This window comes from Thamnophis sirtalis, unplaced genomic scaffold (assembly GCF_051295495.1).
Source record: "Thamnophis sirtalis isolate CommonGarterSnake01/CBP01778 unplaced genomic scaffold, rThaSir2_p1.2 scaffold_4, whole genome shotgun sequence".
NCBI classification, from domain to species: Eukaryota; Metazoa; Chordata; class Lepidosauria; order Squamata; family Natricidae; genus Thamnophis; species Thamnophis sirtalis.
This window is the reverse complement of record NW_028261384.1, coordinates 68332961-68348113: the sequence shown is the minus strand read 5'-3', so window position 1 is coordinate 68348113 and position 15153 is coordinate 68332961. Positions and strand designations below refer to the sequence as shown.

At 46.4% G+C, this 15153-nt stretch overlaps 2 protein-coding genes across 2 annotated transcripts in view; one reads left to right on the top strand and one right to left on the bottom strand.

The window, feature by feature from the left end:
* Nucleotides 1-15153, top strand: part of MATCAP2 (microtubule associated tyrosine carboxypeptidase 2) — a 99017-nt gene that overhangs the window by 26789 nt on the left and 57075 nt on the right. The gene's annotated exons all lie outside the window — the stretch shown is intronic.
* LOC148045900 (uncharacterized) lies at nucleotides 5914-10301 on the bottom strand. The gene is made up of 4 exons (XM_087712159.1): nucleotides 10163-10301; nucleotides 7459-7515; nucleotides 6103-6776; nucleotides 5914-5934 (listed from the first exon to the last, which is right to left on the bottom strand). Exons 1-4 carry the CDS (start codon nucleotides 10299-10301, stop codon nucleotides 5914-5916), a joined length of 891 nt encoding a protein of 296 aa, XP_087568285.1.

Genomic DNA, 15153 nt, shown 5'->3' with positions numbered 1-15153 from the left:
CTCCATCCAAACCAGATTATGATCTGATAAAACTCTGGAACATATCTTTGTCTTCTTTACCCTAGAAAGTTAGAAAGTAAATCATTGGTAGTTAGTATGAAGTCAATCCTAGAAAAGGATTGGTGTCTATCAGAAAAGAAGGTAAAATCGTATTCTTCTGCATTTCTTTCTCGCCAAATATCTCTCAGTTCAAAATCATCTATCATGTCGAAAAAGGACTTAGGTAGTTTTGCTCGCATTTGAATATTTTGCCGAAAAGCCTTCTTGTCTTTCTTGGTATCCATAACACCATTCCAGTCACTCAATAGTATGCAGGACCTATAATCCCAATGTACTAATTTAGCATGGAGCTTTTTATAAAATCTATCTTGTTGATTGGGAGCATATATTTCCAGTAGCAATATCCTTTTCCCTTCTAATACCAGATCTATTGCAATGTTTCTTTCTTGGGAGTCTGCTTCAATTAATTCAGCTCTCATATCCTTCCTTAAATAGATAACTATACCATTTTTCTTCTCTGGAGCAGAAGCTATAAAGTGTTGTCCAAGTCTTGTATTAATCAAGTATTTTTGATCAGTTGATCTAATGTGAGTTTCTTGCAAGCAAATTATATCATTCTTGAATTGTTTAAGATAGTGATTTATTTTCTTCCTTTTCTGTGGGGAATTTAATCCATTAACGTTCCACATTAGGAACTTAGTTGTCATCTTTGGCTCCCTGAAGCTTTTTAAGAGCTATCTGGACATCCTGGAATTTAATCTTTGGCCTGGCTCCTCCCACTGTTTCTAGACTGATACCTGTAGCTTCTTGACCGATAGGAGGTGTTTGTTGTAATAGTTGCTTTTTTAATTCTTGGTCCATTCGTCTGGTAATCACACGGGTTTGTCTTTGTTCCTTGGCTCCTTGTACTTCTGAGAGAGAAAGTTGATCCAACCTTGTTGATACTTGTGTAGTTTGCTGTCTCTCCTGTCCTTCTTGTTCTCCTAGGCGCTGCTTGGAGTGTCCAAGCTCGGGTTAACTTCAGCTTGCTGCCCAAGGAACTGAGTTTAATTTTGACTGTAGCTCCGCCCCCTGGTTACCTCAGGGGCCCAGTTTCAAAAAACTCAGTCGCCCTATAGGACGTCTTTTGCTGAGCTCCAGTTCTTGGTCATCAACCTGGACTCAGACCCTTCTTTTGAGAGATTGTAGCTCCCTTTATTTTTATTTTTGTTTATTCCTTGGGTTATTCCCTAGGTTTCTTAACTTAGATAGTGTAGTTTAGGTTAGCCTCTCAGCAGTAGGCCCAAAGCCTCTCAGCAGTAGGCCCGAAGCCTTTCAGCAGTGGGCCCAAAGCCTCTCAGCAGTAGGCCCCAAGCCTCTCAGTAGTAGGCCAAAGCCTCTCAGTAGTAGGCCAAAGCCTCTCAGCAGTAGGCCCGAAGCCTTTCAGCAGTAGGCCCGAAGCCATCAGAGGCTCTGAGCCCGGCCTACATCACCTCTCCAGGCCTGTATTCTAATGAGCCTCAATGGAACAGCAGGCCAGCCATCAGGGTGGCACTGGGGAGAGACAGGAGGAGACCATGACAGGGCCTACTCCCAAAAAGCGCAGGCCTATCCCTGCAGCCAAAAGTGTTAGGGTGGGTGCCTCCTTTAAAGGCAGACAGCCCAAACCGGGGGTGCCTTCCAAGGCTGAGGAGAAAATGGCTGTGAGATGCCAGAAGGCCCTGGAAAAGCAGTTCCAGAAGGCCCAGGCCTCGTTCTAGGTGGCCAGGCAGGGACCATCCCTCCTCGCTGCGGCCGCAGGGAACCTTGGCACCCCATGCTGACCTACCTGCCAGCGCAGATCTGCAGGCTCTCAGCTAGACTCTCTAGCCCGCCCTAACCGGTCTCTCCTCTCAGTAGTAGGCCAAAGCAAGGCCCCTAAGGCTTCAGAAGCTTGGGCACCATCCCCCACCCCAACGGGGCTTAAGGAGATGTCAGACCTGGAGGAGGCTGAAGTAGAGGTTCCGGTTCTATCTGACGATGAGAACCCCGCCCCCGAGCAGGCCACTGGCTCAGGGCTATTTAATCCCACCATGTTTAGGGTCCGTCTTACCAAGGCCCGGGCAGCGGGGCCCCAAATGGGTCTTCCGGCCCCCGAGGCCAAACCTACATCTGACCCAATCACGGGCGTCACCATAGGTCCCCAGGATCCTGGTGCAGGCCTTTTTAAGGAGGTGCCTCCACCCTTGGACCTTGTTCCAGCCCCTCAATTATTTATAGACATTATCCAACAGCAATGGGCTCAGCCAGGGACAATGGCCAATCTGAGTGGGACGGACAGGAAGCTGTTCACTATGGAGGCCCCTCTGGAAAAGCTCTTAAAGCTCCCCCAAGTGGAAGATCCCATCATGTCCCTTACCTCCCCCTCTTCCCTTCCCGCGGAGTTGCTGGAAGGGCTTAAGGCGGAGGAGAAGAGGGCAGAGTCCGCAGCTCTTAAGAGCTACCGCCTGGGCCATGCGAGCTTCCGCCAGCTCCTCTTATTTTGGCAGGGCAGTCACCTCGAAGCGCCTGCTGTGGCTCCGCTACTGGCAGGCTGACGTGAAGGCAAAATGGAAGGTGACTTCCGCTCCCTTCAAGGGGGGTAAGCTTTTTGGGGAGACCTTGGATCCGTTCCTAACTGAGACCAAGGACAAACGCAAGGTGCTCCCCCTGGCCACTAAGAAACAAGACTTCCTTTCGGAATAACGAGCCCTCCACTTCCTCAGGCAGCCCCAGTCGCGCCTACAGCGCCCCCCAGGATTGCTCCCAGGACAGGTCCTCGCTTAGGGACAGAGGGAAGCAGCAGGGGTTTCGCAAGCCTTTCCGAGGGGGCTATTCCAATAAACCTTTCAGGAAATCCAAGTGACTGTCACAGGGCTCCCCCCCATAGGCGGCTGCCTCCAGCTCTATGCCGCCCAGTGGGAGGAAACCATGACGGACAGTTGGGTTAGGAACACGGTTCGCCACGGGCTGACCCTGGAGTTCCTGTCCTTTCTCCCGAGAACCTTCCTCCGTTGCCCCGTCCCCAGGTCCACCCACAAGCTCAAACTGATGAGGGCGGAGATAGGCCACCTCCTGGAGATAGCGGCCATAGAGCAGGTCCCCAGGGGTCAAGAAGGCAGGGGGTTCTATTCCATCCTCTTCCTGGTCCCCAAGTCATCAGGGGGGGTGAGGGCGATTCTGGACCTCAAGCAGCTGAACAAACATCTGGCGTACAAGCGCTTCAAAATGCAGTCCATCCAGACCATCCTGGGCTGCGTCAGACCGGGCGATCTGCTGACTTCGATCGACCTGAAAGAAGCGTACCTGCATGTTCCGATCCACCCAGCGCATCGCAAGTTCTTGAGGTTCCAGTTCGCCGATCGCCATTACCAGTACAAGGCCCTTCCCTTCGGTCTTTCGTCGGCCCCGCGGACTTTCACCAAGCTGCTGGCCGCAGTGGCTGCACGGCTCCGGGGTCTTCCCATGAGATTGGAATGTTACCTGGACAACATCCTCATCCACTCGTTGTCCAGGGGGCAAGCCCACGCAGACCTGACCACCACCATCTGGGTCCTGCAGCTTCACGGGTTCTCCGTCAACCTGACCAAGAGCCACCTGACCCCGACCTGCAGGATCCAGCACCTCGGGACCATCATCGACTCCGAGGCCTGTCAAGTCAACTGATGGGGAAGCTGGTGTCTTGCATCTCGGTGGTCCCGTGGGCGCAGTTACACATGCGAGAACTGCAATGGTTCCTGCTCCCTCTCTAGAGGTAGAAGGCCAGCAACTCCAGGCGGGTGATACGGGTCCCCCCGAAGGTCCTCCGCTCCCTCCGTTGGTGGCTGTCGGATGCCATCCTCAGGGACAGCCACTTCAGGGAACCGGAGCAGCTGATCATCACCACAGACGCCAGCCTCTTCGGCTGGGGCGCTCACCTAGGGACCTCGGTGGTCCAGGGCAGGCGGTCGCAGGTGGAGCTCGCCCACAACATCAACTAGCTAGAGCTCAGGGCCCCGAAACTCGCCCTATGCCACTTCCTCGACCAGGTCAGGGGCCGCGATGTACTGATCCTGACTGACAACATCGCCGCCATGGCCTACATCAACCACCTAGGCGGCACGTGGTCCCTGGCCCTGATGTCGGAAGCGGAGGCTCTGGGTCGCTGGGCAGAGAGACATCTGACGTCAATTCGAGCAGACCACATCTCCGACGTGGACAACGTGACGGCGGACTGGCTCAGCAGGACCACCATCCAGAACTCGGAATGGCAGCTGCACCCGAGAGTGTTCTACCAGCTGTCCCAGAGGTTCGCCCCCCCGGTGATCGACCTGTTCGCCTTGCCAGCCAACACCCACCTTCCCAGATACTTCACCTGGTTCCACTGCCCCGGGGTGGAGGGCATGGACGCTCTAAGATCCCGCTGGCCTCCGGGTCGACTGTACGCCTTCCCCCCTCTTCCTCTAATTCTGCACGTCATCCGGAAGATTCTGGAGGAGTGGGCGGAGGTGCTTCTAGTAGCTCCTCACTGGCCGAGGAGGACTTGGTTCGCCGACCTGGTCAGTCTGTCGGTGTCCCGGCCGTGCATATCTCAGGAGCAAATTTCCCTCAGCCAGGGGGCCCTCCAACATCCGGAGCCCCAGTGGCTACAGCTGGCCGTCTGGCACTTGAAGGGGACCTCCTGAGGCTTAATCGCTATTCCGACAGATTCATCCAGATGATTCAGGCCTCTAGACAACCTTCCACCATCAGAATCTACGAGGCAACTTGGTCGGCCTTCTCCCGTTGGTGCCTCACCCATCACCTTGAGGCATCATCCGCGACCATTCCGCAAATCCTTGAATTCCTACAGGATGGTTTGGACAAGGGACTGGCACCAAACACTCTCCGCAGACAGGTGGCGGCTCTGAGCACCATTCTGTCTTCTGACACTCAGTTACCGATTTCCCGGCATCCTCAGGTAAAAGGGTTCCAGAAGGGGGCATCCAACTTGTCCGCCTCCCATCCATAGGTACCCTACCTGGGACTTGACTGTTGTTCTGCAGACGCTTGCCGCGCCACCATTCTAACCTTTGCAGATGGTGGGCCTACGCCACCTGACTCTAAAGACTGTCTTTCTGGTCGCCATCACCTCAGCCCGCAGGATATCGGAGTTGGCCGCCTTATCCGTTAGAGGCGACCCTTGCATTTTCCACCCTGATAGGGTCATCTTAAGATTGGATCCGGCCTTTGTCCCGAAGATTAACACTGTCTTCCACAGGGCGCAGGACTTGATACTCCCGGACTTTTGTCCTCAACCCAGGCACCAGAGAGAAGTGACATGGAAAAAACTTAACGTGCGGAGGGCGGTGCGCATCTACATCAAACGGACTGCTCCCTTCCGTAAGTCGGAAGCCTTATTTGTGTCTTTCCAGCCGCCTTCCATGGGGAAGAAAGTCACGTCCTCTACCATCGGACGCTGGCTCCGGACGAGCATCAAGATGTCTTACGAGAGTCAGGCCAGACCAGTTCCCCCACGTATAACAGCACACTCTACGAGGAGCACAGTGACTTCGGCCGCCTGGGCTACTCAAGCGCTGATTGAAGAAATCTGCCATGCTGCGACATGGACTGGTCCGTCTCCGTTCATCTGTCACTACAGACTTGACACTTTCGCCTCCGCTGGGAGGAGAGTTCTACAGAGAGTCGTGGCAAGCACCGCGGCCCCGGACATTTCTTCTTCCCTCCCAACTTCGACATAGCATTGGCATGTCCCGAGCTTGGACACTCCAAGCAGCGCCTAGGAGAAAAACCATTGGCTTACCTGAATGGTCATTCTCGAGGCGCTGCGGAGTGTCCAAACCCATCCATAAGGTGGGGCCGCGAGGTGTGTTATTAGCACCTTTCATGTCTTAATATTGGACTTGGACTAGTTCGAGTATGGACTATTGTTCTCCTTCATTTTTTGAAACTGAGCCCCTGAGGTAACCAGGGGGCGGAGCTACAGTCAAAATTAAACTCAGTTCCTTGGGCAGCAAGCTGAAGTTAACCCGAGCTTGGACACTCCGCAGCACCTCGAGAACGACCATTCAGGTAAGCCAATGGTCTTTCTCTTTCTCTGGGTCCAGGCGGGGTGGGATGTCCAGCCTTCAATATGTTATTGTAAAAGTCTCGGGCCTTCCATACTGAATTAAGACAGTATCTTTGCCCCTGATAAATGAGTGCTAGTCCAGCTGGCGCATCCCATCTGAACTGTAACTGACGATTTTTAAGCTCTTCAACTAAAAAAGCGTAGTCTTTCCTTGATCTCAGCATTTTAGGTGGTATCTCCTTCAAAACAGTCACCTCCTGACCCCCAATTTGAAGCTTAGTTTTATAAGACTCTTGCAATATCGTATTCCTCATGGCTCTTGTAGCAAAGTACACTACAATGTCTCTTGGTAGTTGCTTCTGTCTGGCAAGCCAGGAGTTAACATGATGAACCTTATCGATTTGCCATTCAAAATTCCCACCTGTTCTTCCCATCAAATTATCGAAGGCTTCTAAGAGAATCTGTTTCAAATTTTCCTGGTTATTTTCAGATAAACCTCTTATTCTTAATGCAAATTCCATTTGTCTATACTGTAACATAATAATTTCATTTTCAGCATCTCCAACTTTTTGTTGAAACACATCCATTTTCGATGCCAAGTTGATATTAGAATCGCTAAGATCTTCTAACCTATCTTCAATTCCGGACACGTATCCCGATAGAGAATTAAATGCCCCCAAAATATCGTCCCTGATATTCTGGTCCCGGGTCACAAGTTCATCAAACAATTCTTTATAAGCAGCAGATATCTCCTCCTTAATTTTTGTTTCCATCGCAGCTGCATGATTTTTAAAAGCTTCAACCAATTCTTTCTGAAAAATTTCTTTAGTCAAAGTCTCCTCTGCAGCAGGGGGGGGGGGAGTAGTGACTGTAATTTCACAACGGGAGCAGGCGAGCTGCCCGCACTGTTGGAGATATTAGAAGGGCGGAGGGGAGGGAATCTTTTGCCTAGAAGCCATTCCAAGTTTAATCTTCTTCAGCCACTTAGTAAGTCTATGCAAGCCGATTGTACAGCAATTGCTGTTTAGTTTAGTGATAAATCACTTCCTTTTCTTTAAATGTTCTAAGCTCCGTAGAAATATTTTCAAAGTTCGACCCGTGCCACGAAGCTGCTCGGCGCCATTTTGTATATCTCTTTAGCAAGTAACTTATCAGAAGGAATTCTTGTAAAAACGAAGCTAAGGATTAATACATACAATTAGAAATTCACAAGTAGAGGCTCTGCCCGTTCTGGAACCAGTAAATCAGATTTTATGCTTGTGCTAAGGATGAGTGGATTGCCTTTGTTCTGCAAATAAAAGCAGAAGTTCTTGGCGCAGAGAATATTATGCTGACGGGTGCCCTTCCTCCCTTTCCCAGATTTATGGTCTGGGAAGGTTAGTTGGCACGCTGCCCAAGCATAATTAGCTCACCTTCTTCTTCTAAGCCCGAAGAAGAGGTAATCAAGCTGTCAAACGGCTGATGAATTGCTGTTCAGACAGTTTAACGAAGCCAAAAATCTGGAGCTGTTAAGAACAACAAGCTCCCACAGGCACCCCCCCCCACTGGAAGCCCCCCTGCGCTTACACCTCTTGAAAGCTAACAGACTGAGAGACAATGGGCTATTTGGGAAAAGGAGGCTTTTGCAGTCAGATGGGCCTTGATGACGTGGCGTCATTTTTTGGAGGGGGCTAAACACTCTTTTGAGGTGTGGACTGATCACAAAAATTTAGAAGCATTAAAGACCCCCTGGAAATTATCCCCCCAACAAATGAGATGGGCACAACACTTCAATAGATTCAATTTCACTTTGAAGTATATCCGAGGGTGGAAGAATTTTATGGCTGATGCTTTGTCCAGACTTCCTCAATATAACAGTTCAAAGCTTAGTGTCGTCCAACCTGTCATGCCAATGAGAAGCCTTGCCGCTCTGGTCATCACCAGAAGCCAGACCACTTCCAATTTGGAGGTCATATAGGATCTCGTTACAAAACTCAAGGAGGCCCTTGAAGTTGATGAGTGGTTTCGCCAACATACAGATGAGTCCACCATGAAGGATGGCCTGGCTTGGATTGGAGCTAAATTGTATGTTCCTGCAATGATTAGGGGGCTGGTTCTTCAACGTGCTCACGACTCACGTGTGGCTGGACATTTTGGGTTTGTAAAAACCCTGCATCTCATTAAAAGACAATTTTTGTGGCCCTCATTGAAAAAGGACATTGAATCTTATGTAGCTAGCTGCCCCACATGTGCTGCAGCAAAGCAGCCACTGGGGAAACCCCAAGGATTGCTCCAAGCAGTGGCCCATCCTGAGGCACCGTGGAAGAAGATATCTATGGAGTTCATTGTTGAATTACCAGAAAGTCAAGGAAATACGGTGATTTGGGTCGTTACCGACTTGTTCTCCAAGGAGGTTCATTTTATTCCTTGTTCCAAGATCCCGTCCGCTAAATCTTTAACTAAGTTGTTCATTACACATGTATATCGTCTACATGGAGTACCGGACCACATCAGCTCGGATAGGGGGGTCCAATTTACCTCCTTGTTTTGGAAGGAGTTTTTGAAGTTAATAGGCTCTGCCCAGGGCTTAAGCTCCGCCCACCACCCTCAAACTAATGGGGCCTGTGAGAGGACTAATTCTGTGCTGGAACAGTACCTTCGATGTTTCATCAATTACCAGCAGGATAATTGGGTGGAATTATTACCTCATGCTGAGGTGGCGTATAACAACTCGGTGCACAGCAGCAAAGGATTTACACCCTTCAAAATAGTGTACGGACATGATTTTGTGCCTATCCCGAGGTACCTTGAGAAAAATCACAAGTGCTGTCCTTTCTGAGTGGAGTGACCAACTCCGAGAGATGTGGCCTTTGGCTTACCGGGCGCTGGATGCGGCACATAGAGCACATAAGAGACAAGCGGATAAAAAAAGAACGAAGCCAAAGGATTATAAAGTTGGTGATCGTGTATATTTATCCACCAAATTTCTCCAGACCTCTCAAAAGTCTAAGAAATTGGGTCCCAAGTATGTTGGCCTGTTCCTGATTATCAAGGTCATAAACCCTGTGTCCGTATGTCTAGAATGCCTAAATATCTCAACCGTGTCTACCCGGTATTTCATGTCAATCTTCTGAAGCCAGAAGGTACTTCTCCATTGCGTGGGCCTTTGGAGGCCTTTGGAGGCTCCACCTGCCCCGCTCCTGATTGAGGGTGAGCAGCATTTTGAAGTTAAAGAAGTTTTGGACTTTAGAAAACATAGAAACTGTGTTCAGTATCTTGTTTCATGGAAACACTTTCCTCCCTCTCATGCTGAATGGGTCGATAAGTCCCATGTGCGGGCTCCTCGACTACTCCGTAAATTCTACTCTACCTACCCAGACAAGCCTTGACCTCGATGGATTTCTCTTTTATTTTCCCTTCCCTTTTTCTTTTATGTTATGTTGTTCATCTGTTTGTCTGTGTTCTTTCGTTTCTGCAGGGATGATGGTCCTTTTTCTGGAGGAGGGCCGGATGTCAGCTTCTGTTTTGCTGCTTGCTTTCGGCTGCCATTGATATGGGGAGGGAGGGCATGGTATTTGTGTGAGGGACATATTCTGTGCACGAGGACTGTTAATTGGGAGTTGTTCTCACCATCGTTTGGGCATGTGGAAAGGAGGGGAGTTTCCTGCCAAGGCCAACTGTCTGGCATACCAACCTGATGATGATTTTTGAAGATGTCTCCCATCTGACACCTGTGGAGATATTGGATTGGACTATGGACTGGGGTTACCAAGGGGAGGGAAATGGATCATGTATTAATATCTAATGCTTTCGTGCGCTTTTGCTCAGATCCAGCTTTGCTTAGCTTCTATTTACTTATAATCAGTAAAAGTACTCTTAATTCTGCAAAATGGAGTTGAGTGGTTTCTATCTTGGTTACTAAGTGAAGCAGCATCTGACAATAGCAATTTTTCAACCTTGATGATGTCTGTGTTTCTTCCCTGCAGGGCATTTGACAGAAAAGAAATCTCATTTAGAATATCAATCATGAGGGCCAAATCAGTCAAAAATTTAAATTTTCAAAAAGGGCAGCCTGGCCTGGAAATTTTTCATTGTCCAGAAAAAACTGATATAATGCTGAATAAGCATGCCACACACCTGTGGTTGACCTTAAACTACAGGCAGTCCATCTTGGTCTGAAAACTCTGCTAATCTTCACAATTTCAATGCCCAGTTGTTCAGAGATTTGGAAATGTTCCGTCTGGTTCTTGCAGGATTTATGGAAAGTAGTATGCATCTTGTCAAATAATATTTTGAAGTGGTTAAGTTGTTTGATGTCTTTTATGGACTCATCCAGCACAAATTGAAGGCGATGGTTAAAACAGTGCTAGCTTACAATGTTTGGGAAGTCTTTAGCTATTTTCCTGTGCACTGCTTGGAGAATCCAACTTCAGTTTGTCCGTCCAGTGTCTGAGTTAATTTTAGTATCTTTTTAGCCACGCCTCCCCACTTGACCTTCAGTTTATCAACTCAGCCCATCAGCATGACTTTTGACCCTCTCTTCAGTCTCTGAGCAGAGAAATTGAATTTAAATCAATATTTGGATCTCCATTATTATCTAGTAGCAGCAGCACAGAAAGGACTATTGTTTGGAGTTTGACAGGTGTCAAACTGTCTTTTGAGGCTTGCCAGCAGCGAGGGCTTCTCTTAGGCCTCGCACGAGGTCTGAGCTGTCAAACAGCAGTGACAAACCTCCACTTTGCAAAAGCCGGTTCAGTGCGAGGTTTGTCTTCTCAGCTGGGCATCGCAGTGGCTAGCAAATTGGCTAGAGATCAGCACCGGGTTAGCTTCAGCTTCAGCCTCAGCAGAGGTCCCTGGCTGTGTTTCTCAAGAGATTGTCGGTTGAGACAAGAGTGGCCACCATTGTAAACATTAGTTTTGCCTATTGGAAGCAGCAACAGCTCTGAGAAGACTTCCTTTTTGTCTTAAGACCCCGGTCTACCAGTTCCAATGTCTCCAATGGGGCTGCCTGAGTGCTCTTCACAACCCAGCCACAGGCCATTCCTTGTCCGAGTACTCAGTCATAACCCATTGAGGTTGTGGCAGAGTCCTGTTCATGAAATTAACGACACAACTCTGTTCCTGAGGTGGTAAGTGGGGCACTCGCAGTTGCACAATCAGCTGCCTTTAAGAATGGCTGATTTGAGAGAAGGAGCCAATGTCGCGATGAGATGGTTGTGTGGTCTCAATGCTCTTGAGACCACAGCCAACACTTTTCCCACTGGCTGGTCCAAACGGACCTAAACTGTTCCGAAGAGATGGTGAACAGGAAGAATACGTCTTGCTGATATCGGGGATATTGCAAAATCCTCGAAAGAAGCAAGAGAAGTTTTTCAAGCCGTAACAAAAAATCCAGCCAAGACTGACAAAGTCGGGGTGGCTTCAAAACGGAAGGATACGGAAAGAGAAAATGTTTCCAGCCGGTGAGGAATTTTTATTGTTATAAAAAAGAGACTGCCTATAAAAACTCAAAAACCAATTTAAATTATAGAATAGAAGAATCAAGTCGTGGAATTGAATCTGGAATGGTTTTGGACAGTGGTTATCTTACTTCTTAAATGTTATTTACATGGATCGAATCTATGCAAACCTTTTGAAACAGATGGATTAAGTTTTTTTCTTCTACCTTCTCTTTGTGATTCTTTGTAATTTACAGATTAAAGTTTTCCTCTTTTATTGCTGTGGGTATTTTTCTAATTCATTTAAAAATTGGACCTCTTTTTCTAATGTGATATAAAAAAAAGATCCAAAAAGAAACTCTTTAATAGTGTCTCCGCTCCGGAGGCTGGGAGGTATTGTTGATCGGAGTTTTGTGTATTCAAAATGGAATGTTTTTTCTTTCTTTCATGGATTGCTTTGACTTGGCGCCACAAGGCTTTACTGTTTGGCTACAGACTGATACGAACACACAGATGACCCTTTGAAGTATGTTTTCAACCAGAGAGAAGTCAGAGCAGCGTTCTTTGTGAATCTATGCTTTAATTTTGTTGATCTTTCAAGCTAGAGTAACTGTGTTTGTCAGAATGACACAATCCCAAGGAAAAATAGAGGTCTTGACTTTGCAAAATATATTTTCAGAACTACAAAATTATCAAATATAGTAGAGAAAAAACTGGAATACCTAGAACACATAACAAGAAAATATGATGAAAAAATTGAAAATGTTCAAATGGAGTAATTGAAACTAAAAAAAAAAACGAAGTGGAAAATGAATATAAAGAGACTAAATCTGCTGATATCTATGGTAATTGGTTGTTCCTGTAGATGGAAAGAATGGAATACAGAAAGAGGAATTAAATGGAGAGGAAATCTATTTCAAAGGTCAAGATATAGAAGAAGATAAAATTAAAGAACCTATGGATTTAAAGAAAGAAATTCCACTAGCAAAAGTTTTGATAACACTGTTGACAATCAAAGACAAACTGAATAAGGAAACAGAAAGAGGGCATCAAGATTATATGAGAGATCTTATAAGCAAGGAGTTTCTAAGAGAAGTCCATACAAAGCTGATCAAGAAGATGACTAGAGAATTGGTACCACAAATGGCAGAAGATTGTTTTGTTATTGGATAATAACAATGATAACAATGTATACAATGTGTAGTGTTATGATAAGCAATAATTGGACATGAATATTGAAAGGTACCCATGAAAGGAAGATTAGAAATCCTTTTGGATTATATATAAAGGTTAATAAAAAAAAAGAACTAAGTTAGGTACAGTTAAGTTTTGATTATTAGTGGGAAATGTCATGATACAGGATATAGTTAAATAAAGGAGGGATAATGATAACCTATATATATGTATGGGTATAATATAAGGAAACTGGATGAAAATTGCAAACAGTGATCTGGAAAGGAGGATTAGAAAAGTTTGTTACTAAATATTATGGATGTTTAGCTAAAATAGGACATAAGGATTCAGTGTTATTGGAGGATTTTATAAACATTAAATGAAATGCCAGTATGTGGTTATGTATTAAATCTTGGTTATATTTTATGATGAAAGACGTTTAAATAATTATAGTCAAATAAAAATGGAGGTATAAGGGTAACATGTATAAATATTTGAGTTAAAATACTTGAGTTAATATGAATTATGCTTGATGACTGTGGAAGAGATGCACAAAAATCTTTTGTAACCAACTGATTCACTTTCTACAGTATCTACAGAAGGAAGATTTTATGTGTTGTGTTTGTTTTGAAAATTAAAAATAAATTCTATTTTTTAAAAAAGAATGGTTGACTTGGGTCATGAGGAGAAAGAACCCTGTCCAGGCCCACCCTCCATCTTGCAGCGTGCCCCACAAAGGAAAGTGGTGCCAGCCAAGGGCTCTAACAAGTGAAGCAGGTCCAAGCCATCCTCTCATAAGTTATCTACTTCTGATAGGGATGCCAATAGACGAATGAAGGCCTTGGAGAAACAATTTGCAAAGGCACAAAAAGCTCTGAAGGCTAATACATCTTCCCCAAGGCAGGCTGATCTCACTCAGGCCAGGGATGAGGCACCAGATTGTCTTCCAGATGATATTTCAATGTCCCAAGATTTGCAGGCAGCTTGCTTCGAAGGGGACTTTGCACCCTTCAAGTGCCTGCCTTTGACTGCTGAGGAGTCCCCGGGCAGGAGGAGGCCATAGCCGATTCTAGGCCCACCTCAGCATGTTTTTCTGTAGAACAGCAGGAATTTATTTCCCAGGCCATAATGCAGGCCATGGAGTTTGCCTTTCAGCATGGAGCCACCTTCAATAAGTAGGGAACTCGGGTCCCAATTCATCAGGGCCAGAGTAAGGACAGTCCTCTCCCCATTCAGATTCCTCCCTCTCCCAAGCCATCAGTGCATAGTGATGACTCACAAGCAGCTGAGGAGGTGACCACTGAGCAGATCCTCTCTGACCATGAGGATATGACCCCTGACAAACCTGCCTTCACTGGTCTCTTCAAGCCTGCTCTTTTTAAGTCTCTTCTTCACAAGGCCAAGGCGTTCACTAGTACAGAGATGGCCAGTGTTTGGCTGATTCAGCCAAGGAACAACTGGCCAAGAAGGCCAAGAGCAATAACTTGTTCTCTGAATCGCCGGCTAAGCATGTGGAGGTTCCTGCCCCTCAGCTCTTCCTCGAAGTTGTCCAACACCAGTGGTGTCAGCCTGGATCTATCCCAGCCCCCAGTGGCTGTGACAAACGATAGTATTTGGTTGCTCCCGAGATGGAGAATCTCTTGCAGTAGCCTAAGATAGATACACCTGTGGTTGCTCTTATGTCTTCTGCTCTCATTCTCTTCGATCTCTTGGAGTGGCTGAAGGTGGAGGACAAGGGAGCGGAGTCCTGTTTCAAAAAGGTTCATCAGGCCATGTCCTGAGCTATCAGGATGCTCCAAGTGACAATCAAGAAGAATTTTATAGAAAATTACACATGAAAATAATTGAATTGGACTATGATAATATTTGTATGATGGGAGACTTTAATGGAATAGTAGATGAGAAATTGGACTATGAAACACAGAAAATAATAAAGCAAAGTAGAAAGACTCTTCCAAAATCCTTTTTCAAAATAATAGATGAAATAGATGCATGGAGAGAAAGAAATGCAAAAAAGATAGACAATACACTTTTTATTCAAATAGACACTCATCATGGTCTGATGATGATACAATATGGATGTCAACGGAATTGATCTTCAACATATAGGAAATTGATATAGAAACAAGTACCTGGGCAGAGCACAATCCAATGACAATTAAATGGAAAGGACAAAGGAAAAGATCTAGATGGACTTTAAATAATACTATATTATTTAAGAGCCGAGGTGGCGCAGTGGTTAGGGTGCAGTACTGCAGGCCACTTCAGCTGACTGTTATCTGCAGTTCAGCGGTTCTAATCTCACCGGCTCAAGGTTGACTCAGCCTTCCATCCTTCCGAGGTGGGTGAAATGAGGACCCAGACTGTGGGGGCGATATGCTGACTCTGTAAACTGCTTAGAGAAGGCTGAAAGCCCTATGAAGCGGTATATAAGTCTAACTGCTATTGCTATTGCTATTGCTATATTAAAAGAAAAGGACTTTGTACAGAAAATTGAAAAAAATTGGATTTCTTTTT

Bases quoted from the DNA above. Each gene is read 5' to 3' on its own strand.
- LOC148045900 (XM_087712159.1), bottom strand. From the start codon at position 10,301: ATGCATACTACTTTCCATAAATCCTGCAAGAACCAGACGGAACATTTC. The intron at 7,516-10,162 runs GTGTGTGGCATG...CTGTCTGAACAG, and splicing joins TAGTTTAAGGTCAACCACAG to CAATTCATCAGCCGTTTGAC. The intron at 5,935-6,102 runs GCTGGACATCCC...TGGTTACCTCAG, and splicing joins TTTACAATAACATATTGAAG to GGGCTCAGTTTCAAAAAATG.